Here is a 13,784-nt window from a genome sequence, read left to right as displayed (position 1 = left end):
ATATTGCAGTCCTACTTATAAATTTACGTTAATTTGGACAATGACTTATGACTTTTTTTTTAATAGTTATTTGAACTGCTAGGCCCTGAAGGCTTTGAACTCATAGAGAAACTCCTACAGAACAGATCTCTGATTCTGGAAAGATCTTTGACTTGTCCAAATGATAACAGGTTCCAGACTCTGCAAGGTAAGCGACTACAAAATTTTTATTCCAAACCATCTAAAAAGTAGTTTTCTAACTGTTCAGTTATATTTCAAACAACAGTACTGTCTATGTGTATTTAAAAGCAAGCAAAAAAAAAAAAGGAGTGGGGATATATATGTTTATATGGGTTTAAACAAAGAAATCATGGTCTGGTTATACAGAGGAAACAAATATGTATTGCATATATTTATTTACTTTTCAACTGCCTATGGGCATGTGGAATTTTAAAATGTACTAACTGTTGCACTGTATTTTAATGGATTACTCTGGAAAGAAGTTGATCTTTGGTTATTCCTCACCTGCTTTCCTGCTTACTTTCTACTACTGTGCTATCATCGAATGTAGGTCTGGGGGAGAAAAAGCACAGTAACGACTAGTTCTGAAAAAAAGAAAGTGAAGCTTAAGGATGGATAAGTGAGAGGAAAACAAAAGGGATTCAGGTTTTATACTGTGATTTTTGTTTTTATAAGATAAATTGCCTGCCCAGAGTAAATCTTTTAAAATCTCTTTTACAAATTGCTGTTTAAAAACAAGTCTTCTCACTTTCTCCTCTGACAAAAATAAATCTGATTGGGAATGGGTTGTGACTTGGGATAAATTTTACATGGGCATAGCACCATGCAGCCCATTGCATGCTCACTACATACAGAGTTAGAAAAATGTGAATAAAACTAGTAATGATGGACTTAGGGATCCTCACCATAATTTTAAAATGCAAATAAACTTTTTAATATGTTCATAAAATGTTTTTTATATCTGTTATTTATAAAATGTTATATAGGCAAGTGTTTAGTAGTTCACCTCTTACTGTGCTGATGGTTAGCCTAAACTCATCAGAACAACTGTTAGTTTTATCTGTTCATGACTTAACAGTGGAGTGTTTTGCTAGCAGTATAACCAGGCTCTGTGTCCTGGTGTTTTTTCCCTTCTGAAATAATCAAATAATAAATTTTAAATACAATCAATAGAAACTGAACTATTACAGTTTTTCTCCTATGTGCAGATTTTAGTTACATAAATATTTTCTTGTCACTTAGCAGAAGTAGTATTTTGGAAGCTTTTACGAATTTATTCTTCATTATGCCATCAGTAAAATCCGTCACAGTAATTTCTGCTAGAATGTGGTGGAAGAATATTTTCAGTGTTGTGCTTTTGAGACAATAGGAAAACATTACTGATTGTATGCTTTTTTCACCGATGAGAGAACCTTTCTTTCACTGTGGTAAAGAAGCCAATGATGTCTGAGTATCTTCTCTTAGACTGAAGATACTATGCCCCAAGTTCCATTTATTAATTTTAATAAGGCTTTTTTCTTTTAAGTTGATCAAAATGGTATTTCTAATGGGCGCTGAAGTTTTTTTTCTTTCCAGAATTGCATTTGGGGAAGGGAACAATTTGTGTCTGCAGAAATTTAGTCAATTTTGAGTAATGCGTGTCTTGAGAGAATAAGCACAAATCAAGGAACTGTACGTGTACTGCATGTTTGAGGCATTCTGTATTATTTGACTATTTCTTATGTCATTTACTTCCATGGCAGTAAAGGTGATTGTTGTGCTTATCAGACAAATCAAGTAACAGTTCTTTGCCCTGGTCTGTGTTCAGTCTGAATTAAATTTAGTTAGGAAATCACATCCATTGTTGTCTCATTTTAATACAAGAGAGAGACTTAAAGCTACAGACATGATGGTATTAATACGGACATTTTGACAGTTTATTAGATTTTTTTCAATGCTGTTTAACAAGTTATAGTCACCTTATCCAATATGCATGCTGTGAGAGGTAGGAGTTTCACTGTTACCGTGGGTGAAAACTAAGTGTTCAAATTGTTCAAAACATCAGTCAAGTGGGTTTATTTGATGAAAAAAAGTTTTTCAAGTTTTCAGCTTCAGAGTTTGACTGCAAAAGTACACATGAAACATAATTGAATTAAGTATATAATATTCAGTGAAACCTACATAAACTAATAATCTGTTTGCAGAATTTTGAAAATAGAAGTTTAAAAACACTGATATAATTAAAACAAAAACAAATCCCTCCACCTCATTGAATGTAAAAGACTTGGGTGTGTCTTTGGTTTTGGCCAGTAATGGCCTTGGAAGGTTGAATGTGACTGGGATTTTTCAGGTTCCCTGCTCCCCTATGTTAATTGTTTACCGTAATTGTTCTGTGGTTCTGATTCTTCTTGATTCAGTCCTGCTGTTTCCCACATAAAGGGAAGGAGTCCTTGTGGTTGTTTAGAATAGGATTTCTTTTCTCATTCACTTAGGGAAATTATATTGTGAGTATGCTTTCAATACAATCAAGTTATCTAGTAAATATACACTAATTGTTTTGTTAAGAGGCTGTTTAAGAAAACTAGCCTGTTTAATCTGTTTTCACACCATTCTACTCATCTCTCCTCTTACATGTATACACTAATGAGTGGCATTTTCACTGTTGATGAAGCTATAAATACAGAAAGGGAAAAAAGCTCTTCCTTTTGCTGCCAGCCCATCCGTTTGCTTTGGGATGAAGAATTTTTGTTTGCTTAACAGTGGTAACTTTAAATGTCTTACCTTTGGGACATGAGCTGGTACTTCTTTTAGATTTCTTGAGACAAACTGCTGCATGTTCATCTAAATAAAGCTTAAACTATCTTTAAACACACATACTCCCCCTGCCCCCCCAAAAAAGAAAATAAACCTCAAAAAGCAAACCTTTAGGAGAAAACTGGTGAAAACAAAGATGGAATCTAGTACTTATGGAGATGCATACCTGTTATCGTATTGCAGAACAGTGCAAGAAGTTTATAGGAGAAAATGCTAAGCCCAATTATGGTTGTCAAGTTACAATTCAGTCTGAACAAGAAAAGCTGTTAATGAAACAGTATCGTCGGGAAGAAAAGCGAAATGCCAGAAAAGAAAAACAAGCTGGGGAAGATGGAGAAGTTTCTGGAGAAGGACTAATGTGCTTTGATCCCAAAGAGCTGCGGATGCAAAGGTAATAAATGCCAGAAGTTGAGAAATGCTTATGTTGCAATTGCTTCTTCAACATATCATAATAGTTTATTTCCTTTAGTTTGCTTTGGTGGATATGTGATGTTGACTTCAAGTCACATTTTATTACAAGTGTAGAATTCTTTTTCATATTAAAACCTAATTTTCAGGGAAAGGCGGCAGTGGTCTGCTTAATGAGAATCTTCTTGAGCTCATCTGTGTGGGCTGGAGATGCAGATTAGAGGGGTAGGCTATCTTTCTTTAGTTCCTGTACGCATACTAGTTGCTTAAGATTTATGAAGTCTGTACTAAATCTATCAGAACTATCTTTCTTTTTTTCCTCTCAAGATTAATGGATACTATTTTCCATTTTGTCAGCTAAAGGTAGTGGGAGGAGTAGGGGAGGGAGAGGATAAGGAGCAAATAAGCTGTTGTGTTTCGTATTGAGAAAAATATAGTAGGACTGGTACGTGACTGTGAATACATGCTGCTCTATTGCTTAAAAAGAGGCAAAAACTGCACTTATTGGATTGCACTTTTATCTAAACTGTGTTACAAGGACTTGGTTTAACTGATGCGAGAGAATAACACTGTAAAATTCCTTTCTTAATTATCTTATGCATTGGGTTTTTTCCTTAAATTTCCACAACTGTTGCTCTCACTTTAATGTACCACGATCAGGTTTTGTGCTGGCTGCCTAAAATGGGCAGAATTATTGCTTCTTTTTTTTCCTGCTTACAGAGAACTAGCACTTTTGAATGCTCGAAGTATGCCGATCCTAGGTAAACAGAGAGAGGTGGAGTTTGAAAAAATTCATTATCCTCATGTTTATGATTCCCGAGCTGAAGCTATGAAAACATCAGCATTCATTGGGGGTGCAAAGGTACGTGTTTGGTGCATGACCCTTCTTGAACAGTACATCTTTCCCAGTGAATAATGTGCAGCAGGGTTCTCTTTGTTCCCTTAGAGATTTTCCTCCTTATCAGAGTCCAATGTCTGAAGCAGTGCTTCTTTGCAGAGGGTTTTAAACACTTTCATATCTTCTGTTTCTATTTTGACTCTAGAAGAAATAATCTCGTTCTCAACTAATGTATTTGTTTTTATTTCTAGGGTCACTTAAATAATTAAAATACTATTTTTTCCTCTTTATTTTTTTGGAAGCTGTTGAATTGACTTTAACAAAATGAATGTTGTATGAAATTCTAGACTTAATGGCTTTCGAAATTTAATAAAATTGAGTTCTTTTTTGTCTTTTTGGGACCGTTTTCTGAGTAGTTAAACAGATTATTTTCCATTTCAGGGATTCAGTGCTATCTATAAAATGAATCAGTGAGAATTGCTTGTATTTTGGATTCATTTTTTGATGGAAAGAGATAAACCATTGTTTAAAGTGGGTTATACGTAATGATACTTTCTGTTTTCATACTTTCAATTAATTTTCCTGTAATACTTTTTTAGGTGTTCTTACCAGAGGCAGTTCAGAGAGAAAACAATAAAATGTATGAAGAGGTGAAGATCCCCCATAGTGAACCGATGCCTATTGGTATTGAAGAGAAAATTGTTTATATTAAAGACTTAGATGAGGTGAGTAAACCATTTCAACGACATTAAATTAGTTTTTTCTTTGTATTACAAAAATTTATCTGAAGAAGATTAGTAATTAATACTGTGATTTGTGATGTGTAAATGCAGCCAGTTAGTTTCTTCGCTACTAATTTTGAGAATATTTGTTGGGGGATGTAGTTCAGTGATATATAGTCTCTTTCATGATGACTCAGATTCAGGAAATTCCTGCTCTAAACTTCTTGTTCATGAGTTGCCGTTCTCAGTTCCTTTGGCATTACCTGTTCAGCTATTTCTGGTGTTAAGCTGTGATCTGGATGACTAAAATGAAAATAAAAGATTATGGTGATTCCGTTCTCTTTCTGGAGACCACATGGAGAAGTGAGCTGAAGCTTCTGTATCTTGACTTGTGCAGATTGGCTTGTGACTGCACAGCACTATTTTGCAGTCCGTGAGACTAGTCTTATAGTACGATGCAGTTGTGGGGGTATTAAGTTAAGGTGTTGCGGACTGTATGGGGTGCAAAACCTTCTGGAATAGTTCTTCTTTAACCAGAAGGTGGCAAATCATTATTAGCAAAACTTTGATAATAGAAAACAGAGGGCAGAGGGGAAAAAATGCAAGTAAACCAAACATAAACATTTTAACTTTAGTGATTGAAACTGGTGCAAAAACTGAGGTAAGGGAACTAAATTTGTTGTTAATATTTACAGTCTAGAACTTGCAGTACTCCATCAGGTTGTACCTGCTTGCTCACTCCTCATTGTCTGTGTCAAATCTGTTGATGAATGGAAGATTTGCTATTGATTTCAACAGGGACGTAGAGCAAGCTGTATGTGCACATGAGGAACGCTTTATGTTTGTTAGTTCATACATTCAGCAACATACAACATGAAAAAATGTTTCCCACTTCTTTCCCTGTGGGAAAACAGGAAGTGAGAATATAAGTCTATTATGGTTACTTCTTTGGGGTTCTGAGTAAAGATCATGTCTTACATAAACATTTAACTCTTTTTAAACAGAAGACAGTTTAATTTTAGAATCTGAATCTATTCTTTTCTGCTTGGGTGACAGTATGTAATGTCATGTTTATACAGTGACTGACAGTTTAAGTAGATACAAAAGTTGAGCCACTGCAGCTGTAAAATGTGATATTTTATATGACAGTTTTCAGCATGACAACTTTTTGCAATGAAATGTCTTTCTTCTAAGCTAAGTAATACTTACGAACCTGTAAACTTTTTGCAAGAAGTACCAATATTTCAAGAGACAATAACTTGTTCAGAAAAAAATATAATTCAGACAGAAAAACAGATATCTGAAAGAAATGGTTTGCAGATTTTTACACATACAATGTTAAATTACAAAATGCATCAGTTACACATATTTCACAAATATTTTGTCTCCTTTGTAGGTTGTATATCATCAAGAGGTATATTCTTCAGTTTTACAATGAAATTCTGAAATAGAAACAATTTTCTTCAGAACTTTACTCTTCTATGCTTTACTCTTCTATGCTTCCTATTACAGGACATCAAATAGGAGTTTTAACAGCAGATACAATTTTGAATGTTTGAATACTTATGTATTTAATTCTCACCCCCAACTTTGACATCAGTTTGCAACAAAGGATGCCAAATCTATGAATAGTTTGTCCAGTTGCAGGACTTGTCAGATTCTTATTTCTGTGACTAAAAGTCACTGATATGAATCTTGTTGAATAGCACCTTTTTTTCAATGAGTAGAGAGACTGAAATTGCTAATGTGTGTATTATTTAAGTTATACCTGGTCAAGATGTAAGTATCTTGATTAGGGGAAAGTTTCTTTTTGCTTTCTCTGTATGGTTGCAATAGATCTCTAAGCTCATAGAATCTTGGTGCTTAAAATTTTTGTGAAAAAACTCAAGTCAATTTAGAGGATGAGAAGTCTTTCTGTCAATGTGGTTTATTCTTTTTTGGTGAACGAGTGTAAGCAAAAGCAGCAAAATAAAGCTTTTTAGCTTTATCCTTAGCATATACAGGTGCTTATAAGATAGCCCTCATATCTCTGTATAGATATGTTTGCAAGATTATCTAAAATATAAACAGATGGGTGAGAAGGAGAGGTGACTGAATGTAACTTGAGAGTTCATAGCAGCATCTAAAGGCCTCATGAGGAAGTTGAGAGTTTCGCTACTATGAGTAGTAGGGTTTTGATGTAAGGCATTGAGTTGGTCTAAACATATAGATTAAGGTATTCATTCTGTTTAACAACTCAATATACATGCAACCCATAATAATAAAGGTCCCTGGGGAAAAAAATGCTCAGAGCAACCAAACGGTCTATTATTGCTGTTACAAGGGTATTTATCACATAGCTCTCCAAGCACTTGCTGTCTTGTGGAGAAATCCTGATGATTTTAAAAATGATAAATACCCTTCTTCCTTTGAGTTTATTCGTTTAGTTTTCATCTGTTCTCCATTTCACCAGTCCCATTGCTGTTACGCTTTGGTGAGTTTCTTGCCTTGCCAAGAGCCACCTCTGGCTGCGTTTCCCTGCCTGGGGTACTAACACTTATTAAACCTCGTGTTCAAAGACACAAATACTTTGGGTTTTCTAAGGTGTTTCTCTTTCTAAAATTGTCTTTTTACATCCAGAAAATAAATCACTTTTCTACTTTCTAAGAACAGTTTTGCTGACTTATTTTCAGGCTTAGAGCTTTGTAAGTTCTCATTTGCCGTGGAGCCACTGTGAGGAGGAGGAGGAGGTGGGGCAGATCAGAGCCCCTGCTGCTCGGGGCAGTTGAGTACGGGAGTTTTCTGTGAGCTCTGAAAGCTGTGGGGTGTCATCCTGCTGGGGAGAGGCATAAACCACTGGTAACCCCTCTGGAGCTACTTTGTCTACACAGTAATGATAAGAGATGGTGACCTCCTTCATTTGATACATGCTTTCTTGGTAATAGCAGGCTCTCTTCTGTAAGGTCCAGCTTGCTTTTGCTTGCTGTCACAAGCTGTGACCAGATGACAGAAGTAAAACCAGGTTTGCACTACAGAAGACTTCTACCTTTCCATCTAAATATGTGCCCTCTTTGAAATTTGAGGGACATCTGTGGGACATACAGGACATGGCTTCAGGTAGAGAGAACAGCAATTTTTGTACAATTAAAAAATTTCCTGGGCCTTCTCTTGGGCTCTTCTTACTTGGTAACTATCTTGCCCGAGTATGGAGAGGGTGGGCAGTCAGGAGTACTGTACAGCTGACGTCCTAGTTTATTATGTTGTAGAGGGAAGTGTGCTTCTATTTAGATTTGATTTATGGAAAGTTTTTTAATGGCTAGTGTAGATTTCTTTTTAAGGGAAATGAATTTATACGCCATTGATAAGATAAAGAATCCTACATCTTGATTTGAAAATTTCCAGTGGTACCTTTGCTCATTCAAAGTTAAAAACTTGAACTGCTTCAATTTTCCCAAAGGACTGAAAAGAAGTAACATCACTATGAATTGTGACCAGTAAGAAAGAGCATGAGAAGAATAGTACCAATACAAACTAAAATTACTTCTTCACTAATGCTTTGTATTAGGTACGTTGACACGAGTAGGTTTGGGAATGTACTAAGACCGAGAAGCTGTGCTATATAGCTAAGTGAGTGCATTTCACAGGCTAAGGACGAAATTCTTCATTATTCAACTTAATATTCACATTACCTAGCAGGTGAAAATTCTGTTATTCTTCTACTGGTTTGCATTTGTGTCACTTCTGTCTTGTAACAGACAAAGGAGCTCTACGAGAGAGTCTGTAAGGTATAGGCATAACGTAATGCTGATAATGAAACTAAATTGTCAAAAAGTTTAATTTACCTTTGATTTTCCTTTTAAAAGACAGAAGGTAAGAATTAACAAAAATGGACTAGTTTGTATTCTTCTGAAAAAATGATTCACTTAATGTGAGAATTTTTAAAGCGGCATAGGAGCTTCTTGTCTTTTTAGTCTGTATGTTTTCATTTGCACAAAAGTAATTTTACAGAATCTATATTTCTCATCATTTATGTGATTTTGATCACATTGTCAGCAGTTTGGGTGGAATATTTGACCGTGTAACATGCATATTGCAGGATAAACTATTAAATTTAATCTTCAAAGCTCATAAGGTCAGAACTGAGTTTGTGATAAGGAGATTGTTTATATCTTGAACCATTAGCGAAAAGTTAAACCACTGGATCGTGTAAGTTGAAGTAATCTTTCATTCTAAATGTTTTTAAGGATTAGTTCAGATTCCTTACATTTTTCTCATTTCCTTAAGTTGACGTAAACATAGGTTGAGAAAAGGTGAGAGAAATGTATTCCTCTAAATACTAATTCTAACAAATCACATTTTAACCACATTTGAACCATGTATAGACTCATCTCTTATTTGTTTCTTTTGTATAAATATAGGGCAAAATGACAAAACTTCTATGAACCAACACCAAAGGGAGCAGCAATGCCTTGAACTAGCACAGGTATTAACAGGAGGTTTTTATTTAAAGGATTAGCAGTGTAATAAGGCTGCACCTTCCACTGCGATCCAGAATGAAGTGACCTTTATGTCAATGAGTGTTGGTTTTTAACATTTTGAAGTCTTCTAGAATAAAACTACAGTAGACCAGTCATTAAGTACGTCATTCCTCTACATTTAAGAGTGTTGTCATGTGTTGTGAAAATGGTGTATTAACCTATATTTGTAATTTGCATCTCAGCCTCTCACATGAGGCTACTAGCAAGAAGCTGCAGCAAAACAATAGACCTAGTGCTGTTTGTCCCAAAGTTAAATAAAATAGTTGATTTGAATAGTCGATGAAGCCCTCATTCCTAAACTTGCAATTACTACTTGAGGTAGTAATAAATTGGGTCCAGCTCAAATAATTTGCTCAGTATTGGAAAGAATATTATTAGTATTGGAGAGGCTATTGCCATAGCAAATGTCTGTAAATTAACTAAAGCACCCAGAATAATCATAGAATCCTAGAATGGTTGAGTTGGAAAGGATGTTAAAGATCATCTAGTTCCAACCCCCCTGCCATGGGCAGGAACACCCTCCACTAAAGCAGGTTGCCCAAAGCCTCATCCATCCTGGCCTTGAACACTTCCAGGGATGTGGCTGTCACAGCTTCTCAGGGCAACCTGTTCCAGTGTCTCACCACCCTCACAGTAAAGATTTTCTTCCTAATATCTAATCTAAATGTACCCTCCTTCAGCTTAAGGCCCTTGCCCTTGTAACCAGTCCCTCTCCAGTTTGCTTGCAGGTCCCCTTCAGGTACTGGAAGGCTGCTATAAGGTCTCCCTGGAGCCTTCTCTTCTCCAGGCTGAACAACCCCAACTCTCTCAGCCTGTCTTCATAGGAGAGGTGCTCCAGCTCTCTGATCATCTTCGTGGCCCTCCTCCAGACTCGCTCCAACAGCTCCATGTCTCTCCTGTACTGGGGCCCCCAGAGCTGGACGCAGTACTCCAGGTGGGGTCTCACAAGAGTGGAGTAGAGGGGCAGGATCACCTCCCTCGACCTGCTGGTCATGCTATTTTTGATGCAGCCCAGGACACGGTTGGCTTTCTGGGCTGCAAGCACACATTGCTGGGTCATGATGAGTTTCTTGTCCACCAACACCCCCAAGTCCTTCTCCTCGGGGCTGCTTTCAATCCATTCCCCCTCCAGCCTATAGTCGTGCTTGGGATTGCCCCGACCCAAGTGCAGGACCTTGCACTTGGCCTTGGTTAAACATCATGAGGTTTGCACCAGCCTACTTCTCAAGCCTGTCAAGGTCCCTCTGGATGGCATCCCTTTCCTCCAGTGTGTTGACTGCACCACACAGCTTGATGTTGTCGGTAAACTTGCTGAGGGTGCACTCGATCCCATTGTCCATGTCGCTGACAAAGATGTTAAATAACATTTTTTAGCTATGTTTGGCACTATATTATCTGAAATCTTTTGGCTAGTATTTTCAAAGTAAGTATTTAATTTAGTTAGAGCCTCCTTGCAAAGGATCAGAGCTTCTCTAAAAAGTTTAACTTCATGATTAGTTAAATTATTCCACACGCAGATTTTTCTAAAGTGTCACGGAATCAGTGCCTGGATGAATTCAAATACTAAGATGAAACTCATGATACAAACTGACAAAAATCGAATTTTTTGTAGCTACCATTCCTACCTAATCCCATTATGCACTGCAAATATGAGATTGGGAGCAGCCAACCTTTCACAGTTTAGCAGTCATAAACTGCTGGCATTAGCACTCTCCTACTTACTATCCGTTGTGTTCCTTTTTCTGCTTTGTCACTTCTGCCTTTCTGCACTATGATCTGAACTGCTTTACCTCCTGCCACAGTCTAACTCCACCTGTGTCATCTTAGATTCTTTATTTCCTGTCCCTGTTGGGCTGGGAGCAGGAGCTAGTGGTTTGCTGTGCTGCTGCTTAGAAGCATCTCTGGTGTTCAGTGGCAGAAGGGTGCACAGCGTCCCACAGAAGCAGTTGCAAAGGGGAAGGGTTCTTGCCTTACTGCAAGGCAGCAAATCCCACCCCCAACTCACTTTGTAGATAATTATTCTCAATTTACTATTATTTGGAGAGCTGTGTTTTCACCACAGTAGAAGCACATGTGGCTTATAAGTAGCTAGTTGGTCCCACCAGTTTAGTCTGAATTATTATGCTACTATTACTTGCAAAAGTGACATGCTAGCTAGGGTTTTTCAATAATGAGAATTTTAAAAATGGAGTAAGCGCAAGCTTAGATTTATTAGTTTTGCCTGCTTGACATGCAGCTTGACCGTTACTGAAATACTTTTTTTTTTTTTTTTTTTTTTAATTCACTGTAAAGGGGTTTTTCTGCCAGCCTTTTTGCCAAATAAATGTACCTTTAAAGTCATAAACTCAGGTCAGGGAAAGTTCGTCTTCAAGGCTTTCAGAGCAGGTTTTATCTAATAATTTGCTGTTGGTAGAAAAATGGCTTCAGCTTTTAACCTAAAGTGGGTGTTCAGGGTAAGATTTATTTCTTTGTTTCATGTTATTTCCATCATTTCCTTTTACTAGCACTTCTTAATGGTCTAAATAAGAATATTTTTTCCTGTCTGTATTATGTGAAGGAATTATTACCAAATCAATATTCACTTTTTTCCTGTAATGTTTTCTTGTTGTTAGAATTGTGCAAAGTATGTCTACTGAATAGAAGTATGGATGTTTTTTGCATAAATTACATTTTTTCACATGCAGAGTGCCGGCCCATTTATTCCAAAGTTGATCTTGGGTGTATATTTCAGTTGCTTGTTTTCCAAACAGCAATTGACAGCCAGACTGAATTGAATAGTTTGTAAAATATTTTTAATGTTATTGAAATCTTGTCATTTATCCAATGAAGTATGCTAGAAAATTGCTCCGAGGACAGTGCAAGTTCCATAATCATTAGTCCCAACTTAAGACGAGGAAAAAACAACATGTAGGTCATGATACAATGGTTTTAATAGCTGGAAATGTATATTAGGAACTGCAGTCTGTCTTCGTATTTCATGAGTGCGGGTGCAAAGAAGGTAGAATATGTGCAGGAATGGGTTAACAAGAATATTGGAGTTCAGATTCTGCACTGATGTTAATCTTAAAGCCTGTGAGTTCTGGCTTAATTTCCTTCATGTGAGTTAATGAGTATCTTATCATTACTTTAGAATCCCAGATGCAATATTTACAATTTTTGCATCAAATTGTTTGAACAGCTAACAGCCTCAGCTGTGGCTTTTGTGTGTTGTGTTGTTTAAATACTGTTGCTTTGACTGAAAGCATGTAAAAATATGTGGTTTGTGCCAAACTGGCAGTTTGTCTGTCTTGTGTAAAAACTATCATCTTTTCCATTAAGAAAATCCTATTTCTAATTAGAAATAGTTTATTTAACTCTTCATCAAAAAGATCTGTTGCTATGACCTGCAAACTGTCAAGTGGTATTCTGGTCTTAAAACTCACCTGTAATGTGAAGTTGGAGAAATGCAAACATGTGCTCTGTTGCAGGCTACTAATTCACTGTTGGAAGTCACTTGCTGTACATGAATAAAACTCATTGAATGTAATATTTTTAATAAGTATGCCTAACTTGACCGTGGCTTTCCAATGTTTAGATATCACTGTATGATTTCCTGAATGCTAAATAGTTCTTTTCTTTTCAGCAATAGAAAACATCTTTCCATTGTGCTAAATCTCTGAGAAGTATTTTGGAAAAAATTCTTACTTTATTGATATAGCCTTTAATACTACAAATGATACCATAGCATTTTTCTGGATTCATAAAACCTTTCTATTAGTTTAAATCCTAATCTTTTGCCAGTAAGATGCTCTTTTTTGGTTCAACAGAATCACTGATTTTATTGCATTCCAGATTATATACCTGTTTTATTTTGGGTAACACCTGTAAAACAAAACCTATCTAAATAATTTAAAGAGAGAAAGAGACTTGATATGGTAATTGAAATACAGGTACACTACAGTGTTAGCAAGGCTTTATGAATGTTGTAGTACAACTTTGAATTAATTCTGGAATGAAATGTGCAAGTCTGAATTACTTGATTTATCATGGCACATGGATGTCCCAGCTCCAGCATGGCAGAGTTCTTAGGAGCAAAGTTTGGGACGATCAGGGATTACAACTGCCTTCCAATAGCCGTGAGTTTGAGGAGTGGAAAACTAACACCAAAAGGGAAGATTAGGAATTAAGTAGATAAATAATAAAAGAATAAATATGTAATCAAGAAATACTTTACAGATGGATGATTTGATCTGATAACCCAAGATTATTGTTCTAAACATGGTTCCGCCTATATCTACTTTCTCCTGAAATTAGAGTATTTTTGTATTTCTGAAGTCTGTATCAAAATATATAAAGTAGGTTTCCTAAAACATCGGAATAAGAGTTTATGCTAGTGCTGAAATGAGAGAGAAAAGAGTGAACTATCTCAGAAGAGGTATACTGAGGACAACGATTTTCTTTTTTAACGTAGCGATAGTAAAACACAAAAAGAAAGGGAAGTGTCATCAGGGATAGTGATATCACGAC

General features: G+C 36.3%; 1 protein-coding gene across 2 annotated transcripts in view; it reads left to right on the top strand.

Moving 5' to 3' along the window:
• Nucleotides 1–13,784, top strand: part of ASCC3 (activating signal cointegrator 1 complex subunit 3) — a 283,293-nt gene that overhangs the window by 42,733 nt on the left and 226,776 nt on the right. For both annotated transcript variants that reach the window (XM_075747786.1, XM_075747788.1), the window contains exons 5-8: nucleotides 67–187; nucleotides 2,977–3,184; nucleotides 3,922–4,063; nucleotides 4,639–4,764. In XM_075747786.1, the coding sequence (XP_075603901.1) occupies nucleotides 67–187; nucleotides 2,977–3,184; nucleotides 3,922–4,063; nucleotides 4,639–4,764 (597 nt within the window). The remainder of the gene's footprint in view (nucleotides 1–66; nucleotides 188–2,976; nucleotides 3,185–3,921; nucleotides 4,064–4,638; nucleotides 4,765–13,784) is intronic.

The sequence above is a fragment of the Balearica regulorum genome, chromosome 3 (assembly GCF_011004875.1).
Source record: "Balearica regulorum gibbericeps isolate bBalReg1 chromosome 3, bBalReg1.pri, whole genome shotgun sequence".
NCBI lineage: Eukaryota > Metazoa > Chordata > Aves > Gruiformes > Gruidae > Balearica > Balearica regulorum.
Note: the sequence above shows the minus strand (reverse complement) of the source record. Positions and strands in the feature narration are given on the sequence as shown.